We start from the raw sequence: 22,372 nt of genomic DNA on the forward strand, positions 1-22,372 counted from the left end.
ATATGAAACAGTGAAGTGTGTCTATTACAACTCTTTCTTTTCCACCCATGAGAGGTGCTGTGGCCTCATGGCTAACTAGTGCACTCAACTCAGGTTTGAGCCCTGGCTGGCTCTTCAGTAAGTGTGCTTTCTCTCAAGACACTTTATTCTGGCATTGCATTTCTTCACCCAGGTGTGTAAACAAGTACTGGTGAATTAAATACAGGGGGTAACTGTGCAATCTGTATTTCCAGAAAATATCTATACCTCCCCGATGGAAGGGATTTTTTTGAAAGACTTCTTCCCCCCCACCCCTCTGGAAATTCCAATTAAGCTTGATACAGTTCTTTAAATGTTTCAGTCTTAAAGACCCCCCCCCCCCCCCCCCCCCGCCACCTCCAGGAAATTCCAATCCCTTTTGAATGAATATTTTCTGGAACTGCACAGTGGACCGGCATAGCATTCAGGCAGGAGTAGAAATACTCTTCATCTCGTCACGCTACAGAAACCAGATATGAGCACTGCAAGGATGCATCACTTGGTTCAAAAACAAACTTAGCTTTTACCCTCTTCTGCCCGCTCCCCCGCCCCCAGCCACATAAGAGAGATGTTGAGTGACTTACAAAAGAAACTTACCTTTTTTGCCGCTTATTTTCATTTAATATGAACTTGTCATGTTTGCCGTTTCTATACACTATACACAGATATAACAGTCCCTTCTTCAATTGGCTTTCTACAACAAACAATTCAATTTTTTTGAGTACTGTAAATTCAATTTTGACCAATACCAATAGCCAGAGTAAAAAGGCATTTACCAGCATCAGAGATTAATTTTATTTGCAACCCACGTTACTGAAAACATTTACCTGGTAGCCACACAAGTAAACAAAATAACAACAAACATGTGTTTCCTTGATTCATAACCACTTCTCCCAGTACCTGACAAGTTTTAAGTTTGCAACTATTGTGAACTTTAATATCAACATTACATGTGAGGGCTAACTTGCATGGAAATGGGTCAAAAGGTGTTAAAACATGAATTTGTGATTGCTAACTCAATTCACTCTTGACTGGTGTCTTAACCTAGTTAAACTGGGATATTCAAGAGTTCAGGAGACTGACTCTTTGAAAGGTAGGCAATGTTTACCCTCATGGCTAGTGTACATGTACTCGCAGCTTGTTTGACTGAAGGTAAAAAAATCTTTCCTCCAACTCTTGTTTACTGTATGTTACTCCTAAGACCAGAGCTTCTTCTCTGTGTCCACTAAAAGAGGAAATAGTCTCCCAAGTGAATAGTGTTGCACCTGCAGAAGGCTGAGTTGATCTCTCTATCCATGCTAATGATTACTGCCAAAGTAACGCCACCAATGTCACTGAAACAAAATAGGCTTGTTCTTTCATAAGTTACTAGCTGCTTCAATGAGACCAACCAGGAAGTGGCTCCCCTGCATGTGAAGTAGCTCTAAGTAAAGTACATCTCTTCTATATCCTCTCTGATAACCAAATGGCAGCCTTACAACCTGTCTGTATGACTGTTGACAGTGCATGATACATTGGTGCCTGAAAGGCAAACATCAAACAGGTCTAGTGGCAACCTTCAAATTGGATTTGTAAACTGCATGTGTAACAATATAGCAGGTTTATGTGTTGTGGTCAGCAAGGTAGCAGTGTTTGTATGTGACAGAGTGCTAGCCTACATAGCAGAGGTTTCCTTTTTATTTTCTAGGCGGGAAAAATGAGCGAGCGAGCGAGCAAACAAGCATGCCTGGTTGAGCAAAAAATGGTGGAAGTGACCCAACCCCTCCCACTGCTCCTTTATATTTTTCGCACTCACAATCACTCACAGTTTCATTTCCTTCGCATGCATTTCAAAATGAATGCCTGCTAAGGAGGCTAACCAAGTGGCACAGCCAAGGAGAATTTCTGGCCCAGTACCTGCAAGGGATCATGGTAAAAAGTGAAAGTGAAGAGTTTAATGATGTTAAATTCTGCTTGCTGGATGTTGTGGATTTCAAACTTTTACCATTTGCATCCCAAGAATTTCCAAAATAACTCCTCCACAGTTGAGAATATTTCAAATGTTTCAAAGGCCTCACCTGTTCAGCATCATTCTCTTCTCCAATATGTTGGTGTTCCAGCTCCTCATCACGGAACTGTTTTATTGTCTAGTATTTGGGGAAAGACCACAATGTTCCTTTAGGAAAATTATTTTTCAAATTAAAAAAATATGTGTATACACTGTGTGCTAACCACTTAGCTGAAGACTGCAGAAATATCTGTTCTCAAACTCAGTTAATTAAAAATTCATCATGACAAGTTTATACTAAGGAAAACATGACTGTGACGGTGTTTGGATATCTGATTTTAATCAGGATAGATTTAAACAATATTATATTATTCCTCGATTTTCTCCTTAGGTTTTAGTCTCGATTGATAAGATATATCTAACACTCAAGACTGTGAAGTATATATGAAATAATTCATATTTGAACTGCGGTTGTAGATGAAAGTGAAGAATGATCATCGCAGTAAATTTTCCAATTTAAGCAATTGGAAAGAAGAAGCCTGAAAAAAAATTAGGGCTTCAACAGGATTCGAACCCGTGACCTCCGCGATACCGGTGCGATGCTCTACCAACTGAGCTATGAAGCCACACATTGGGAGCAAGGTCAATTAATTGAGTTCATATCTTCCCATGAGGAGTGAAATGATGTGAAGCATATATGAAATAATTTATGAAATATGAATTATTTCATGAAGCGCTGATTTTTTTCAGGCTTCTTCTTTCCAATTGCTTAAATCGGAAAATTTACTGCGATGATCATCTTCACTTTCACTCAAGACTGTGTCTGACCATATTTCCAAACACCTCAAAGTTCATGGGAAACACTCCTGACCAGTACATGTCTTATTTTCAACTCTCTTGGTGTTTAATGTGGTCAAACCCAGTCTTTCCTGTTTGATATATTACCTGAGAGTCAACTTAAGAGTAATTAATTCTTTCTGAAAATCTGTTCAGAAATTGTGGACTAACTCCAAAGGTACTCCTGTTTTTCCATTTAAAATTTTCCTCACCATTTCCTGTCTCTCTTCAAGGGGAAACAATTCAACTGAATCATGAATCTAATGGCACAAGCCATCTCTTTTGGTTGGCTTGCTGCTTTTGGAAAAACCTTATCATAATGCAATGGTAATTGCTACTGGCATCTACCGGTACTACCAGTAACTCCTTTACAATTTGGTGAAGTTATATTACCAAAGAAAATAACAGGACTTTTGACTTACATCTAATAATTCTTTATTTTCATCTGTTACACCCTCTGATGACAACAGTTCTCTGAGCTGACTGAAATTGAAAAATAACAAGTACATTTTTCATCAGCTAACTGTAAATTAAATTTCCTTGTTGAACAAATGGTGGGTCTGCAGCTCATCAATCGACAACAAACATAAAGAATTGTAGTTTTTAGTGCAAACCTCATTTAAAAATTATAAGAATTTATTTTATTTTCTAAAAAATTCTGGAATGGCTGACTATGATATGCAGAGTAAACATATAAAACTTAAAATTATGTGTGAGAGAAATCAGTTTGGTTTGAACAAAAGAGATTGATACCTCATATTATATGCATTCAGATATCTTTAATAACAAATTAATTATTCATCAAGAGTGGTTTTTACTTGAGTGTTGAAAGTAATTTGCATTATTTAGCTTTGGCCTTGCATTTCTATACTACGCAATTACGTAAAGAAACTTGTGCCAATTTGTCATCCAATCAGAAGTAAAACCAAAAGCAATCTTGACTTGCTTACACAGATTAGTTTATTTCCCAGTGCTACATGGAGCTACATGTATTTTCTTCGAGATTTGATTAGTTAACTACATTGTCTGGGTGTTCCCTTTGTGATCAGCCAGAGTGATTACTTTGGTTTTGGATTTACGATACCCAGTGGAGAGGAACTCTACGACTATGATGCTCACTTGTCATAATGTTCACTAATCACTTCTTCCACAGCTACAGTGCAAGCCATGGCTGCTTCCTTTCCCAACAGTGCTGTCCCTGCACCTGTATGGCAATCACAATGAACTAAACAAAGACCAGAAGCATGTAAACTACAGTGAAAATCTGGTATGACACAGTGCTCTCAAAATATACTTATACTTTAATATTCCATAAAGGACTAATTTTTGTAAAATCACAATGTACAAAATAATACAGATCTATTTAATTAAGCTTACTTCAGGTACCTCATAACAGTTTCCAGTATTATTTTCAACACTTCTTTTCATTCTCTCATTCTTAGTTGATGCTACAATGATGGTATCAAACAAATTCCCAGTCACTGGTGAACAAGTTGTGGCCTTCTTCTTGTTGTGAATGGTTGCCATAGCAATAGAATAGCCCATTAAAAACACGATTTTACTCTTAAGGGCTTTTAACTCAAACATGAATCCAGTGACCTCCAGTTTTGTATACTGAATTTTGATTAGCATGTTCATGAGCGCCTAAATTTGATGAAGGTTCAAAAAAAGCATGTAAGATCTGTCTGGGAAGAACACTGCTCAGTGCTCTACGTTGATACTCATAACCATCTCATCATGACACGAAATAGCTCACATTACAGGTAATTTCCTCACTTCTGCTTTTATATATTTACCATCTTTTAATAGCAGAGCTTGGGCAACCCGTAGGGCCACCAAGCAGAGCACCATACTCATAGGAACCCGTGAATGGCTTTTCTCATGGTCATCATGGCTAGTGGTATTGCTTGTCAGCACATGCGCACGATGAAGACAATGATGATGACAATGATGTCACGCAACATGGCAGCCATACTCCAGACAGGCAGCCTTGGTTTACAGTATATCTTTTAAAATCCATGTTACGGTCAATTGACCACTGTGAAAACCTGGTATCTGCTGACTAGTATCACATGACCATATCGTGGGCTCAGGTTTAGAGCTCATTGAGACTGCGTGTTTCTTTCAAGTTGACCACTGCCCAGGCACTGGTTTTTGATGGAATCGCAGGCTCAAGCTAGGTTAAATTGTAATCAAGAGCTCTGCTTTTAGGCTTGGCTAAATCTACATATTGGTCTTCTAACACTTACATTATTTCACTATACCTAAAACATATCCTGCTATGTTCCAAAGTGGTACAAGAACTGTGGGCCGCACCCTTCTCTCAGTTACAATCTGCTCAAACTTTTTAAGATGTTCCTTTTCTTGGTCCCACATATGCTGTCAAGTTACAACAGAAACAGAAAGTTTGTCAAAAAAGGTTTAGATGAAACCTGTACAAGCAATAGAGACACTGTGACCCAATACTCCTTGTGGTTCTGGTTAGAGTCCTGACTGGCAAAATGAAAGAATTTTAGTACTGTGATACCCTCAACATTCAAAGCTTTCTTGTCTTGATGTCTAGGCCATATAGTGTCCATATGAGTAAGACATCCAGCCAGTTACCAAGATCTTAGTATCAAAAACTGCAATCTTAGTGCTAGCTTGCCTCCTCAGATGAAAACATTTTTTTTTTTCCACAGAGAAAGATCACGATTCAAGATCTTGGAAAACGGGCCACCCTAGTCAGCAAGGTTAATAATAGAGTCTCTCGTTACGGCCTGGTTCAATCACAGTGTTTTTCAAGTTTTTATGCTTGATTCTATCTTGGTCTAACAGAGAGGAATATGAAAGTGAAACAGGAAAAAAATAAAATGATAATAAAAACTGACATGCCTAATTCTTACATAACGTGCCGTACCTGGATAGTCGGCCCAACACTGGTTCTTCCGAGGATTGCCATCTGCCCTGCGTAAATACGATCTGCTCCAAGTTCTCCAGCATGGTCTACACGAACTATTCTATCTATATGAGGGTTCGCTCGTTTAACATGTGTTTTTTTGGCCTGAGAACAAATACACCTTCGACAAATTCTCATCACCGGCGCCGCCATTTTGAATGCCGCTTAAGCGAGGGGATTGGTTACTAGTGGTGTGAAGCCTCGTTAAAAACTTTGCGACAGTGTCACGAAGGAAGCATGTGATGTTTCCATATCGGATCTTGCAAAAAGAGGATTGGCGGTTTTAACATATACATCGCTGATATACTGTTCCTGAGTTGCATAGCGTGCAGACAGCATCGGCCTTGGGGAAGCAGCTACAAAAATGCATTCAAATGGATGGATTGTGTTAGTTTCCTTATACTCTTGTCTTGTGCTGACTCATGCTCGACCTCAGCTCAGATCGTTCCAGCAAAAGAAAGATCGACCCATCATAGGTAAGTGAGCGTTTGAAACTCGTGATATGCTTTTTTTGCAAGAAATCTACGAACGATAATGAGAACCTTTACACTTTCAGCCTTAAATTTGTTTATTTAGGGCATCTCAAAATTACATACCGAAGATCAGCTAAGATTTCAGCTTCTATTACTAAATCAAAAGTCTTGAGTTATCAATAAACTGTTGTTCCAGTAGACATGTAGAATCCCACTTAATTAGGATGATTCCCCGGCACGGAGGGGGGGGGGGGGAGGGGGGAGGGGGGAGGGCACTCGCAGAAAATTAGGTGGGGTTGTGGCCAAAGAACCATACCCTTTTGCCAGGAGCCCATCACTAGGAGCAATAATAATAATAATTTATTGATTTATAGTGCGCTTTTTAACATACCAGGTGATCAAAAGCGCATTACAACAATAAATAACCTAAAACTATACAAGTATTAAAAATCTACAATAAAATTTAAAAACAATAAAAAAAAAAACACTACATCATTTATTTATATATGCATATTTAAGAAATATTAAAAGCTAATTTAAAAAGATAAGTTTTAAGATTTGACTTAAAAGTGGAAATAATTTGATCATGCGGAGGCTAACAGGAAGAGCGTTCCACAGAGTGGGCGCAGTCACACTGAAGGATCTGTGGAGCATGCAACTATCCCATATTCCTGTCATGGGGTTTTCACAGACCGATCTATATTTAGTTTGAATTTACCGTGAATTCAGACCCCCGCAGGAGCCTTGGTGACCAATCACAAGTATGGACTTAATTTTTGACTGACGTCATAATTTTACCAAAAGATTAAATAGAAAAATGGCCATGTTTTCTTAATGGATGCACACTCTTGTAGACCGAAACTGACCTGTTTCGTGGGGCAAGAAGCCTAAAAATAGACCGGTCCATAAAAATGCGGTGACATACATGTAGGCTTAGTATGGGAGTTGCACGCTTCTAGTGATGGGCTCCTGCTTTCGCCTATTATAGCCCCCCTCCCTCCCCCACCCGAGGGAGTTTCTTGCACAGTAAAGATTTAGAATTAGAAGCAGCAACTAGCTGTGGCATGTGGATACTTTTCACAAGTGGCATAACAATTTTTTTTGAGTGTTTGACTGAATTGTGGCGTTAAAGGAATACTGGCCCAGGACACATTCGGGTACATGAAGAAGAACTTTGGTCCAACATACATTGCTGCTTCTTACGTCAAGTACATAGAGTCTGCGGGAGGCAGAGTTGTACCAATAAGGTATCCTTCAAAGATAGAGAACACAGAAACAGACTTTCACATCACATACTGTCAAACAGTTCTCTAGATATCTAAACATCTGGAGGCTCAGTGGCCTCATGGTTAGTGCGCTCGTCTCTGGATTGCGTGGTCCAGGTTCGAGCCCTGGCTGGGAACATTTTGTTGTGTTCTTGGGCAAGACACCTTACTCTCATAATGCCTCTCTCCACCCAGGTGTATAAATGGGTACCGGCGAAATTAATGCTGGGGGTAACCCTGCAGTGGACTAGCATCTTATCCAGGGGGGAGTAGAAATACTCCTAGTCACTTCATGCTACAGAAACCAGGATAAGCTCTGGCCTGATGGGCCATTTGGCTTGTATGCAGACATTACCTACCCTATACATCTAGAGTAGCATGAAGTTACTACATACATGACATTTCCCTCTTTTTATACTAGAATCTTTGTTTACTTTATTTGTCTCATTAGCATAAGCGGTACAGTTTCTGATGGAGGTACTAAAACATTAGTTCTGATTATTGAAAGGGCATAGCACGCTTAACTGTCCCAAGGAATTTGAGCCCAATGTATTGAATAGTTTTTGCACGACGCCTGTTTTAAAACTCAAAATTTTACAAAGAATGTATGACTTCATTAGGGCTTTTGCCACCCAGAAAGTTCTCCCCAAATATTACACCCAAAGAGCCCAAAATTTCACCAATTACCAAGTTTCACAAGCTCTTGATAAGAAAAGTTTTAGTCAATTCATGTCTAGCATGATGCCTTCTACAGTACTGTATGCGCAAAGTTGTGTGTTAATGAAATAACCATGGAACTGGACCTTGCAATGATCAAAGTTGATGACGCATGTAGTTAAACATTGGTTCATAGAGATAAGTAGATAGATTGTCTTGGTAAAGATAAGTAGAAGTCTTGGTCTTCATTTGCTCTGATTTGTGTCCTTGTTTTGTTGATGGGAAATTGGGAAAGGAAATATTAATACCCTTATCATGGATTTCCATGACACACATTTTATCTAACTTTGTAGCTAACAGAAAACCCCAGTTCCCTAATATTATTTCAGTCTAAGTCCTTTTTGGCAAGGCAAATGTTAGAGAAAGTAGGTTACAAGCCTTAAACCTAAAAAAGGGGGTTGCCATTCTTTGTTAGGAGCCTTAAAGGCTGTGGGCCACAGTATTTTAAAATCATTTAATAAATTATACAAGAAACAAATGGTAGTCTTAACTCATGACAGAAACAACCTGACTGAGGAGCAAGTGGAAGAGCTCTTTCATTCTATAAATGGGTAAGACTCCTTTCCCTCTAATATATACATACTGTCTATAAAACAATTAGATTATTCACTCTTGATTTCTATCGCGTGATGGTGGATGAGGGCACAGCCCAAGTCAACTATTGTACAATAGAAATCGAGAGTGAATAATCTAATTGTTTTAGTATAAGTCTACTAGTCGTTCGAAACTTAATCTAAATCCTCTCACAGACACTTCGAAAACGCCAAGAAGCAGCCGTCATTTTGTTAACAAGGGCACTCTGCTACGCTACTCACTATCTATCAATGAATAGATAGTGAGTAGCATAGCCAATCAGAAAACGGCATTGATGATAGAACGCTAGTAGATTATACTAATAGTTAATATCAACTTACATACACTAGAGCTTGTAGTTGGCTTATTAGATAGTACATTTTATTCTGGTTTGGGAGGCACACTAGCTTAATGGTTATTTTGCTGGACTTGAGAGTGAGTGTCTGTGGTTAAGCCCTGACCAGAGTTATTGCATTGTGTACTTTGGCATTAAACACTTTACTCTCTGAGTGCCTCTCTCCACCCAGGTGTGTGAATGGGCACTGGCAAAGTTAATGCTGTGGGGTGAACCTGCAGTGGACTAGAAATCCCATCCGGCAGGGAGTACATGTATGCATATAATCAATCAATCAACCTTTATTTTAAAACGATAGTTTTCAAAGCTACAAAACTCGTAGGGTTGTTCAACAAAGGATCTAATGTGCTAATGGAGTCATAAAAATTTAGAATTTATCTGAAACCTAAGATATATGTAATAGGTAATATATATACTTCTAATCAGTTGCTTCATGCTACTGAAACCAGAGGCAAGTGCTGGCCTGAAAGGTAATTAGGTTTGAATGCAGACTTATCCTTACAGTAAATTTCATTTGTTTAAAACAATACTACAATATTATTGTAAATATATATAATTAATTTTATGTAGTAATACATACAGTGTATGTATTCACAGTCACCTCAGGGCAAAAGAAAATTGTACCCTGTCAAAATGAAGTTTACAATACTCTGAACACCTTAAATAAACTCGTGACTAATATATGGGGGGTACCCCTGGTTTTGACCCACATTCCAGGTAAGTTTAAGTATTCTCTAGGCTTGATAACCAGCTGCTGTTCAGGGAGGAACATATGTAGTCCGGTCCAGACTCTGGACTGAACCCAAGAAAATCGTGGGGAAATTGAGCCTAGTTTTTCTCATGTTAAGCAGTTAAGTTTCTTTCATTGCAATGGCAACCCAGCTTGAACGAACAAATTCACGGTTACATGGCAAAACTATTTCTGTCTGGAATTACCTAACAGATGTAAATTATGTGAGTAGCAGACAGCCTTTTTTACCCCGAAGGTAACATCATGTCGAAAATGTTTGGTTTTTTACTTTTTCAGCCATTTGTAACATAATTTTGTCTTCTTGTAGAAATTTTGTTACAATTATTATGTGTTTCTTAGCTTAGCAGTTTGTCATTAAACTGTTCTGTTTTATGTTTTTTAAGTGTCTTACTTCCTGGAGGTTCTGCAAATATCTATGGTTCCCCTTATGAAAGAACAGCCAAAATACTTTTCAATCTTGCTGTGAAGGCAAATGATGCTGGTGATGTGTTTCCACTCTGGGGAACATGTAATGGATTCGAGTTGCTCATGAGTCTTGGCGCTGGCGGTGAAAACGTAACATCATCAGTGGATGCTGAAGATTACAGCGTTCCTTTAAACCTCAGTCTAGGTTGGTTGATCAACTTTGCATGCTTACCCTTTACTCAAATTCATAAACAAAAAAAAATACATTGAATGTTGTATAGATTTGGAAAAGGAGTTATATCCAGTTTATCCCTATGTAAGAGAAACTCTCCAAAAAAAAATTTCAATGATGCTAGATTACAAAAGACTAGTACAACAGGTTCTTTAGACATCAGAAACTTTGCACATGGGTTAACTGAGATTTATAATCAGGAAAACCGTCTGTTTTAGTTGATAATTTTAAATGATAGGGACCAAGTATGTAGAAACCAGAGCTGGTTCCTTCATGAATAGTTTTTAATTGGATCCATCTAATAGTTAAAAAAATTTTGTTCACACAACTGAACATTTTGATTTTCTTCAAGGTTATGGGTCTAGCAGACTCCTTGGATCTGCCTCTGAACAGATAATAACCTACCTGAAAACCCTGGATGTTACTTATAACCATCATCGTAACTGTATTTCCTCTGATGTAAGTAAATTTTGAAAGCTTCCTTTCATTTTTTTTTCTGTATGGATAATCAAATGGTGACAAGTGAAAGTAGGAAATAATTTTATGTGTGTTTTGTTAAAGTTCTTGTGATTCCCAAGCCTTTAGGTGAGAGAAATGATTTGGATAATTTTTGACAAAACGCAAGCAAAATTATTTTCTAAATTTTCGGAAGTATACTATGTACATAATTACCTTTTAATATCATGGGTGACAAAGTACACTTACAGTCATGAGTTTTAATGACTGGTGCATTGTGTATTGAAAAAGTTTGCACCAAATGTTGCCATGGCAACAATGAAAGTTTTCTTTCGTTTATTTTGTCTGTATGGATAATCAAATGGTGACAAGTGAAATTAGGAAATAATTTCATGCTTGTCTTGTTAAAATTCTTATAATTTCCCAAGCCTTTAGGCAAGAAAGATGATTTGAATAATTTTTGACAAAACGCAAGCAAGATTATTTCCTGAATTTTTGGAAGTATACTATGTACGTAATTACCTTTTAATATCATGGGTGACAAAGTACACTTACAGTCATGGGTTTTAATGACTTGTGCATTGTGTATTGAGAAAGTTTGTGCCAAATGTTGCCATGGCAACAATGAAAGTTTTCTTTTGTTTATTTTGTCTGTATGGATAATCAAATGGTGTCAAGTGAAATTAGGAAATAATTTTGTGTGTGTTTTGTTAAAATTCTTATAATTTACCAAGCCTTTAGTTGACAGAAATGATTTGAATAATTTTTGACAAAACACAAGCAAAATAATTATTATTTTCTAAATTTTCGGAAGGATACTATGTACGTAATTACCTTTTAATATCATGGGTGACAAAGTACACTTATGTGTATAATCTTGGGTTTTAATGACTTGCGCATTGAGTATTGAGAAACTTTGCACCAAATGTTGCCATGGCAATTTTGTAATTTCACATGTGAAATCTTGAATAAACCCAAAATTAGGAAGTAAGTTGTGACCTGTGATATTAAGATGGAAATGCTTCTGTGGGGTTCATATTGATTCCTGTTCAGTGGAAGTACTGTTAGTAATAAGTTCCAAGACTGATTTGGTAACATGTAATTCCTTACAGCATGAATACATTGAAGGTGGAAATGGGGTTTTGCATGACACATGATAACGGCAAAAATTATAGAGTACATAATGCATGAAAAGCAACTGAAAGACGTGGCTTGCATAATTTTGTTTTTAAAACTTTATTGAATATGCAAAATGGGATCACAATTTCCCTTTGCTACCCTCTACAGTTACATTTTTGCAAAGAAACGTGTGCCAGGTGGCAATGCTTTCTGCCCCTCCCTCCCCACCCCCTCGCATACATTTCTTTATAACAATTGGTAAGTTTGGATTTCCTATTTTCATGTGTTTGTAATATGGATTTTTATGAAACTTATTGCATAATTACTACTAAATTAATTGCAATTTACTACTACTAAATTAATTGCAATACTAAATTCTGTATGATAAATCCAGATAAATTGATCTGAGGTAGTTTTGTAATTGCTTGACATTGGTAAAAGGTTCATTGTAGTTAAATTTTTAAAAAAATCAATGTGCAATGTTCATCCTCTAGACATACAACAGTAATGAGAAGCTTCACAAGTTTTACAAGCGTTTGTCAACCAACAGAGACAAAGAAGGAAAGAAAGAATATGTTTCAACCATTGAAGGTGATCAGAACTAAACTTCTTCATGCATCTAGAGGGCAGAAGCCTCATGGTTAGTGTGCTCACCCCTGGATCAAGCGGTCCGGGTTTGAGCCCTGGCCAGGGACATTGTGTTGTGTTCTTGGGCAAGACACCTTACTCTCACAGTGCCTCTCTCCACCCAGGTGTATAAATGGGTACTGGCGAATTTGATGCTGGGGGTAACCCTGCGATGGACTAGCATCCCATCCAGGGGGGAGTATAAATACTCCTAGTTGCTTCATGCTTCAGAAAACGGGATAAGCTCCGGCCTGATGGGCCACTTGGCTCATATGCAGACTTAACCTTTTATTAACGATCAGTATGCCTTTCGTTGTCTTATCCTTCTTCCATCTCCATCTTTATTCTATGCTTATCGAAAGGTTACTTTTTATATGGACCGCAAAACTTTCCGCCTAGTTTTTCATATAATACGTGCCTTACGCAGACATCTGAGCGGGAAGTTTGACTTTGAGTTGGTTTTATTTATATAACCAGTGATGTCCCTACACTGAGGATACAGAAGATTCATAGATCAACTTACTGACCTTACTCTCAAAGATCATTACTGACAAGCGAAAGCTGCCGCTGCGGAAAAATGGCACGCCCTGTTCCTGTGCGCGGTTTTTTTCCTGGCTATTTCTCCCGCTCTTTTTGCTGTTGTTGTTGTTGATTGTGCTGGCTTCTCACTCTATGATTCTATGGAGGTAATTAAGAACTGCTCCTAGTCTTACAAGTGATAAATTTATTCTTTCTCTAGCGTATGATTACCCATTCTATGCTGTTCAGTGGCATCCCGAGAAGAATTCTTTCGAATGGACAACTGCGGAAGCTATAAATCATTCCAAAGAAGCGGTGTTGGTAACGCAGTACATGGCGGATTTCTTTGTCGATCAAGGTGAGATCTGTTGTGCGAGATCTGTTGTAAACTCCGCTATAAAAAGAGCTGGGCAGCGTTATCGGAAGTAGTGGGGGAAAATCCTGAAAGATACCAAACTCTCGTTTTTAAAGCGTGGCTCAAATAGTCATTTTCACCCCCCTGAGGGGTACAACAAATAAATTGGCGGTGACAATCTTTCGCCCCAAAACCCTAAAAGATACCGCGAAACGCTAACAGCGGTCTTTTTAGATATCAATCGACAAATTTGACGCCAATGGTACGACGATTACCCCTTGTCATTTTTACAAGGGAGTCATCCTTGAGCGAATTTTTCGGATAGTTCAGAATTTTTCAGATATTTTCGCTTCAGGTAGGGATTTGTCTTCCAATCAAAGGAAACCGTAATTTCAAGTTAAAAGTTTACTATGATAGACAAGCGGGCCAAAACGATTTAGAAAGAGTGGAACGGAGTTCCGTGTTCTCGGAATGCAAACAGCTGGTGCGAACTCTGTTTGAGGCACACGCGGACTGTGAACTTGAAGAAACGCTCTCGTACACCTTACCATGCGGAAACAATATAACAACTAGCAAATAAACCGGACCTTACCACGTTTTTAACAACTAAACCCCCGTTGATAAAATGCGGTTGTTTTGCGCGGAAGATGATTCTCCCAAAGGCGGTTCGCCCTTACTGACTGAGAAAACTATTTTTCGAACTGAAAAGTGAGTGAAACTAACCCTTCTACAGCACTGCATTCTTGTGGTCAGAAGAACAAGGAATAAACAATTTTTTTTTTTCATCACGCCCGCAATTTTACCTTTCTCTGTGCCTAAAGAACGAGAAATAAAAAAAAAAAAATCGGGGGTGAGTCGTATCTCGCAGTGGCTTGTGGGGCGGTTACTAGGGACAGGACAAAAGATGAGAAGTCATACTGTCCCAAGTAACGAGACCGCGAGACGAGACTCGTCTTAGATTTTCTCTCGTTTTTAAGTGGCTGATAATGACCGTCACTAAGAGTACTTAAAAACAGCGAAGGCTGTGGCTAAGCTGAGGGTGGTGACCCTGTGGTATTGGTTTGCTTTTCAGCTCGTCTTAGTGGACATAGCTTCCCAAGCCATGAAGAAGAAGAAGATGCATTGATTTATAAGTACCCTGTAGTCTACTGCGATGTACAAATAACAAACTTCGAACAGTGCTACTTCTTCTAGAGGCTTGCACGCGGAAAAAGGATTGGTTATTCATGAAATTTTGCAGAATTTTCGCCTGAAACTTCAAACGATTCTCTTGTTTTTAAAATTTGACTGACTTCAAAAAATAACTAACAATTAAACTAAGTTAGGATGTAAGCTTGTGTAGCAAGAGAGTTTGTGCCTGCTTCACACTTCAAGGTCCAAACTGCAGAATCTCGTCCGAGTGATCTGTACTTCGGGCCGTCACGTAATCATCCTCACCTTGTAACCTTGCGTGACCTTGCGTGACGACCCCTAAAAAGCACTCGCTGAACCATTAAGTCATCACAAAAAAAGATTTGCTGGGCAGCAAATTTTCCTAGCTGAATGAAAGAAAACTCTCTTGATCGTCGGTAGAGTAAAGTGGTCTATGGTCGAAATTGTATCTTCTATAAACAACTTTGGTGTCACTCTTTCCCTCGTCGGTTTTAATTCTTTTTTATAAGGTTCAAGTTCCCGGTGCAAGGCGATTATCTACGATATTACGGTCGATTGAACCCTACCCCCACAGGGGAGAGTGGTAATGTTTATAAATGGCAGCTCAGTTGTAGGAGGGGTTATTTCATAGTATCAGTGTAATGTTAATTACTTACAGTATTGCTACAATAATTTCAAATATAAGATTAGGAGGGGGGGGGGGGAAGAAATTTTTTTGTGATTGTATATAATGTCAGCGTTTATGGTGGAAATATGTCACAAGTTAGATCTACTTTTTGTACTTAAAGCATTTATTCCCGATTTCCATTTAATATTTTTTCAAGTCTTTTATTTTAGAATTCTTACGGAGTTTTATAATGGCTGCATTGCTCATTCAGTTTCTACCGCGATAATAAAATTCATGTTAACAATTGTAAAACAAATGTATTTTTACATGCATAACCTTTTCATTTTATGGGGTTTAAATAATAAAGTAAATCACAAATGCCACGTCTGCTGACTTGGATTTCCTCTGTTGACAACTGGAAATTATAAAAAAGAAAAAACCATGAGTGGAGTTGGTCAAAGCGTTTGGTGTGAATGTCGCTTTTGGATAGACTACCGTCATTTTTTTTTTTTTTTTTCTTGAGAGTGGACCAACATAAATAATGTACTGAAAGGCGATGAGCGCAAATACTGCAAATGTTCTCCAATGAGGCTGACCCAGCGGGTGTCGTTGTCACGGAATGGGAATTTCCCCAGTGGGCTTCTTCTTTTATGGCGCGCCATCTGTAGCAAAATTACTTTTCGACATATTACGACATATTACGACTCATATTACGACACATTACGACTCATCATGTGTCGAAAAGACATGAAACAGGTCGAAATAGGTCGAAATAGGTCGAAATAAGTAATGTGATATCATCATGTCATGTAATTCTATCTCGAAATAAGATGGTTGTCATGGCTATACCATGTAATGCGAAGCTCGTAATGACTCATACCATGTAACGTGAAGCCGGTAGTGACGTTCGAACCCTTGGTTACCGCCTGTTGTTAAGGACGGAAACTGTTCTCCTACACGAAGCCTATTTACCCCAGTTCCTCTCGGCTCGATACAGTTCCGCCATATTTTGATCTTCGACTTTAGGTGTTTCGAAGATTTATCTCGGCAAAAGAAGTCGCTTTTCTTATCCATATCGTTTTAATCTCCTTTTTCTTGTCGCACCGAGGGTCACCAACACATCTTGCGCTTTTAAAGTGTTGTGGTGCAATGACTCCTACGAAGATCTTCGTGGTTTTGTTTCTGATTTCTGTGGTTTATGTGGAAAGGTGAGATAATTTTAATGTAGATCCTTATTAAGATATCTTTATTTTTACAATTCCGTCTATTTGCCTTGCGTTAATGTTGAGTTTCTTCTTTCACACACATTATTTTAAAAAGTCGTATGTGGACTTTAAATATAAAGTGAAGCTTAAATTGTGATGTGCTGACAATAATTGGTTTCTATTTTATCCCTATATTTATTTTAATGGTGATAGTTAATGAAAATTAAGTGCGGAAATGACATCTAAAATCTAGCCTGGGGTCGGAGGGAATATTTCTGCCATTTTAACTCCTGTTCATGTTTTTGTTTGTTACTTTCCTATGCATTGTGTTTAGGCAAGATGCCAACAGGCAACTGCAGCGCTTTGTGGCATCCATTTTGTCCCTTCTGCAGGAATTAAATAGGTGCCACGATTCTCCTTTGGATAGGGAGAATGCAGAGGTTTTGCTCCTTAGACTGGGAGGTGCAATGCGTCACATGCATCATGTCATTGCCTTTGTTGAAAGATCCCCTGAGTTTTCACAAAATGATGTCAACAACCTAAGACAGCTATCCAGAGAGCTCAGCTTAATCAAGGATTTATTTAGGGCGCTACCTGTTTTCACTCCCAGCTCCTACCGTGCCCCCGTTAGGTATACAGGCGCTGTAGGCCGTCCTTCTTATGAAATTTCTAGAGAACAGATCATGCTTTTACGTTCCTGTTACTTTTCGTGGACCAGCATTGCTAACATTCTTGGTGTGTCTAGATGGACCATACGTAGGCGGGCCATTGATCTAGACATATCTCCTTCATTTTTAACATATTCCCCAATACAGCAAGTAGAATTGCAGCAAATTGTGCAAGAGGAGCTTGTTTCAATGCCTCGTTGTGGGGAAAGATACATGCAAGGTGCACTACGAAGATGTGGGATCTGCGTCCAGAGATGGCGGGTGCGTGATGCCCTCATCACCCTGGATCCAATTGGTAGAGCTTGTCGCTGGGCACAGCAAATACCATGTAGGCCTTACAGAGTGCCACATCCCAATTTTCTCTGGCACATTGACAGCAACCTGAAATTGCGTCACTGGCGATTTGTCATCCACAGTTGCATTGACGGTTACTCTCGGTTGATTGTTTATCTCAGGTGCAGTAACAACAACAGGGCAGCAACAGTGCTTGCCTTGTTTCAAGAATCAATCAATACCTGGGGATTGCCTTCTAGAGTCAGAGCAGATGACGGAGGAGAAAACATCGCAGTTGGTGACCTAATGATTCAATACAGGGGTGAAGGTCGTGGAAGTTTCATCACCGGGCCGAGTTTTCACAACACAAGGATTGAAAGATTATTTTTACATATGGAGCAAATTGGGTTACTTAGTCGCAATAATAATATTGATCTCTTTGCCGTACATTATGTTTACACCCCAAGGATCAATAATGCACTAGCACAGTTTATTGAGACATTTAATAATCATGGACTCTCTACTGAGCATAGCCTTTCTCCACATCAGTTATGGATTTCTGGTATTCTGCAACATCATTCTTCCAATTACTCTGGTGTAAGAGGTATTATGGACGATAGCCTGCCAGATGATTTAGTCATGTATGGGGATGACCCCGATGCACCACTACCTCAGGAGAATGAATTATCAGGAGTGGAGGTGGCTCCAATTTCACTATATGTTCCAGAACATGTCATTATGGTGCTACAAGAATCATTTCATCCAGAGGAGGAGAATGGAAACCAGGGAATTAATGTTTATTTTCAAGTCAGGCAATTTCTACTGCTTTATTTTGGTTCTACAATTTAACCATTAAATCAAGCTGGATTCAGATCTGCAAGAATATGGATATGTGGGCAAATGCTGGCTCCTAAATTTCATGAGCATGGAATTTTAGTAGAGACTGTTGCAGCATACACTATCCTCAGACAAGGAATATGTGGTAAAAGCTGACTCCTGAAATTTACAGACAAGTGTCATTTCAGTTGAGGATGGCAGCTTTTTTGATAAGTTTCACTTGTACTATTCATCATACCTTGTTTCTGTCAGTCATGTTTTAGTGCAAGGATGTTTGTGTGTCTGGAGTTCGTGAACTGGCATAATTATTGTTGGAACAGTGAGTCATCACTTCCTTTTTTTCAAATGCAAGGATGGATTGCTTCAAGTGTTAAAGAAATATCATATTTCATGACACAGTAATAACCCGAACTGGTGTTGTCTTATTTTTCCTCATTTTCAATAATTACATGCTTGCAAGTAAAAAAAAAGGTAACATCTACAGGACAAGTGCTGGTTTGCTAGTTATCTTAGTTACATGGTTGCTATGGACATCACTTTTCAAAATTCCCTTACCCTTCTCTGATCATAATGAAATTTTCCATGACCAAATATGAAATGTCAGATTTAGTGGCTGTTTCTGACCTCAAATTACAGCCCTTTTTTATTCTGATGACTGTAACAGAGACTGGCTAGTTTTCATCAAATTTTTCTTCTTTGTTATGTAAAAATATCATGAAATTCACGGTGACACCAAATGTTTCTTCCAGACGATTAAATCAGGTCTGTTGACATTTTTAAATTTCCTGTCAATGTTCTTCACGTTGTTATTTTTCCCTTTATTCAGTTAAAATTTCCTGACTTTTCCCTTGACGATTTTTTCACCTCTTTCTGTACTAAACAAAATTTCGTTTTCAGTATTGCAGTATGTTTGTTAAGTTTATTTCACTGAGTTTGTCGCCTCTATTAGAGTGCACGAGCACATGCTCCCGTGCCAGTGAAGCTTGATAGGGACAAAATATAAGTCAACATTTTTCTGTTACACGAGCAACATACAGGTAACTACTGACAGTATATCACAAGAGATAACTTTAAATTGTGGCTTGAGATATTTGAGTTATTTTCATACTTTAAGCAACTTCTTAAAGGAAATTCAGGGTATGTGCACATAAAGTGAATTCTTCAACTTGTTCCATATTCTATCATTTGAATAGTTTATCGTGTTAGATCAAAGACTATTTTGTTGCAGAAAATTAATTTGTAATTACCAGTATCTTTTGCTGATAATAAAGTTCCTTATTTGGATTACTTGTTTCCTTTGGAAAAAATTGTGGGCCAAATGCTTTCCGAAATGAGCATATGATATTGTTCACAATGGCACTGTATTGGCAATAAGCTCCAATGAACACCTTGACCCTAGAGTCAATTTGTAATGAGTACATGGTGTGATTTATAATGGCTGCCACAGTGTGCCTTTTACTTGTCTCCAACTGATTTTTTTGGAAAGCTTGCTGTGCAACTAAATTGGGCAGGGTTATGTTTGGGTCTACATATATTCTCATGCAGGCTTTTCACAGCTTCCCCTTACCCTTTTTAAATTATCACTTTCCTTGTGCCACCCCCTATCACTTTACTTTTGCCACCCCGATAATGTTTCCATTAACTGCCTCTGTGCTCCTTTCCACTAAAAACATGACCAACATGAAAATTTCTTGTCAGGTCAGACTTTATTGTCTTTGAATGTCAACTCACTGTTAAAAAATAATATACTTTCTTGCTATAGGTGATCTGAGTGATACTGGAATGTTACTTCAGCGGGAGTGTAGCTGAACAAGAGGAAATCCGACTGTTCAACACTAAAAGATATTAAAATGGACAGGATGGGTCTTAGAATAGCGAGTTTTGCTTGATTTCATTCTTTTTGCAACTGACATGTACAAACATCTTGTTATCCGAACCTTATTTTGACAACCAGACCCTTTTCTCCTGGACAAAAGGCTAAGGCCTACCAACTACTTTAAGCAATTAGATTATGAGCTAGAGATTTCTATCGCGTGCTGCGCCCTCGTCGACTATCACACATAGAAATCAAGAGCAAATAATCTAATTGTTTTAGTATAAATCTCCTAGTCTAAGTTACCTTTATGTTTTATCTTTTGTCCATGCTTACCAAGAAAAATAACTCTCCATCCATTATTCACTTATCAATTTTTGTAAATACTTCTTTTCAGAATCTATGTTCTGTTTTGTCAACTAAGGGAGATAAGGATTTTTATAAGAATTATTTCAATCAACATTCATCGAATCAGACCTAACATTAAACTTTCAATGATAATCATACTTCTGCTGACTGTATTCAGTTTCTTTTCTGTGCCCTGCAAAATGTCATTAAGCAGGCAATATTTGATATCAAAAGATAACAGCAAAACAATTTTGGACAGCTCTGTCTTTTGAAAGCAGAAAATCATACACCCATTCTACACGAGACTTTAACCTCTCTTACCATTTACATTAACGACTTTTCCCTCTTACACACTTGAGGACAAGTTAATATCTGGCATTATAATCCATCAGATATTTTAGCTAGCATGCAGTTGGTGTAAATGTGTCACGTGACTGATTATACACCAGATAAAACTGAGGTGATGTTCCCCAATTTTCAAAACTTAGCGTGTTGCGAAAAATATTCAATAGACAATAAACACAACAGCCTTCATTTGGCAGGAAAATATTCGCATCTATTTGTCCATGGACATCATCTGTTCCTCAAAGACCACATTGGTCCTCTCAAAAACCTGTGTGCGCTCCTCAGAACAGATAATTTTCACGGAAAAGTATCCTGGCATGTTTTCGTATGTAGTCTATATAAGCCACACATCAAAAGCTAGCTGCAAATTAAGCTGTAGTTTGGGCTACACCCTAACTATAGGAAGAGTATGATATTTTTCAATGTTTTTCCGTTTTTAATTTTGAATACTTTTCAATACAAACTGTGACCTTCACACTACACCAGAGAAATTTGAGATTGCTTGTGTTTGAGGTAAACTCGTGCAGAGAAATCACACGGTTTTTGTGATACCATCATCTTCGAAAAGCTTCATTTTCAAACTTTTTCATTCATACTGGCATTTTCAAATTCCTCCAGTTTGTAGAGCAGAGCATTTTAGAAAAGTTCCATTTCCCTGACAGATTATATTTTGGACAGTAGGCCTAACTTAAAAATAAAGTTGCATGTGTTTTCAAATTTACCTTGTGTACTGTGGAAGGGACCATAAGGCTGCTAATCATACTTAAGGCTAAGGCAGTTAGTATATTTTGTGGAGTTAGACAAACAATACCAATTATATACTTATACTAAACAAAGACAGACCCATTATTATGGCAATGGTTTCCTGGTCCCCCCCTCATTTCTAAGAGGGTATTATCCTGCTTTCTTTGGTCAGATGTACATTGGAATTCTCTTACTCTACTCAACTGTGTGTAGTGTGACCAAATGTTTCACAATAGATACGGAGTAGCATTCCAAGTCTCAGGAGGTATCATCAAGTAACCAACTTGACTCATTGTTGCCAGGCATAAAAAGATTGTAAAAAGGTCAATAATGGCACATTTATGCTCTGGCGTGATTTACAGGTGTAAACTATGAGTAGATCAGTTAGTTTGTATAAAACGGAAATATGCTTCAAATCGTTGCTCATTGAAAGAATGCTGATCTTGACTTTCATTTAAGTAGTAATATAAATGCATGAAATCAAAAACTCAGTGGTACCAATCTGTTAAAACATAAGTGAATAAATTTTCCATTTGCTTGGTGCAGAAAAGTTTAAAAAGTCTGTTGAGTTTCCCTGGTTGATAAATCACGCCAAAGCATGTTTTAAATATGCTAAAATCAATGAAAAACCTTGTAATTTCAATGAATGCTGCAGTTCTCAACTGATTCAGGAGTCAGCATTTTAAATTGGCTAAAGATAGTGTGTGCTGCAAGTCTCAACTGGAAACACTCACAAGAGAATTTCAGGCGTCA

General features: G+C 38.2%; 3 protein-coding genes across 4 annotated transcripts in view; 1 reads left to right on the forward strand and 2 right to left on the reverse strand.

Moving 5' to 3' along the window:
* The window catches only part of LOC145490676 (BUB3-interacting and GLEBS motif-containing protein ZNF207-like), an 83,968-nt gene that overhangs the window by 32,676 nt on the left and 28,920 nt on the right, over window positions 1-22,372 (reverse strand). The window lies entirely within an intron of this gene.
* LOC145490689 (NADPH-dependent 3-demethoxyubiquinone 3-hydroxylase, mitochondrial-like) lies at window positions 883-5,960 on the reverse strand. 2 transcript variants are annotated; one of them, XM_081469778.1, is made up of 6 exons: window positions 5,742-5,960; window positions 5,107-5,221; window positions 3,962-4,046; window positions 3,265-3,325; window positions 2,076-2,144; window positions 883-1,539 (listed from the first exon to the last, which is right to left on the reverse strand). In XM_081469778.1, the coding sequence occupies exons 1-6, from the start codon at window positions 5,931-5,933 to the stop codon at window positions 1,462-1,464; spliced, it is 600 nt and encodes a 199-aa protein (XP_081325904.1). In that variant the 5' UTR covers window positions 5,934-5,960; the 3' UTR covers window positions 883-1,461. The 2 variants fall into 2 exon arrangements, with proteins under 2 accessions (XP_081325904.1, XP_081325903.1); XM_081469777.1 differs by having other exon boundaries at window positions 883-2,144.
* On the forward strand, window positions 6,145-15,785 carry LOC145490686 (gamma-glutamyl hydrolase-like). The gene is made up of 8 exons (XM_081469774.1): window positions 6,145-6,256; window positions 7,386-7,500; window positions 8,736-8,786; window positions 10,298-10,524; window positions 10,904-11,010; window positions 12,621-12,717; window positions 13,493-13,630; window positions 14,700-15,785. Exons 1-8 carry the CDS (start codon window positions 6,145-6,147, stop codon window positions 14,819-14,821), a joined length of 969 nt encoding a protein of 322 aa, XP_081325900.1. The 3' UTR covers window positions 14,822-15,785.

Source organism: Orbicella franksi, chromosome 6, assembly GCF_964199315.1.
Source record: "Orbicella franksi chromosome 6, jaOrbFran1.1, whole genome shotgun sequence".
In the NCBI taxonomy this organism is placed as follows: domain Eukaryota; kingdom Metazoa; phylum Cnidaria; class Anthozoa; order Scleractinia; family Merulinidae; genus Orbicella; species Orbicella franksi.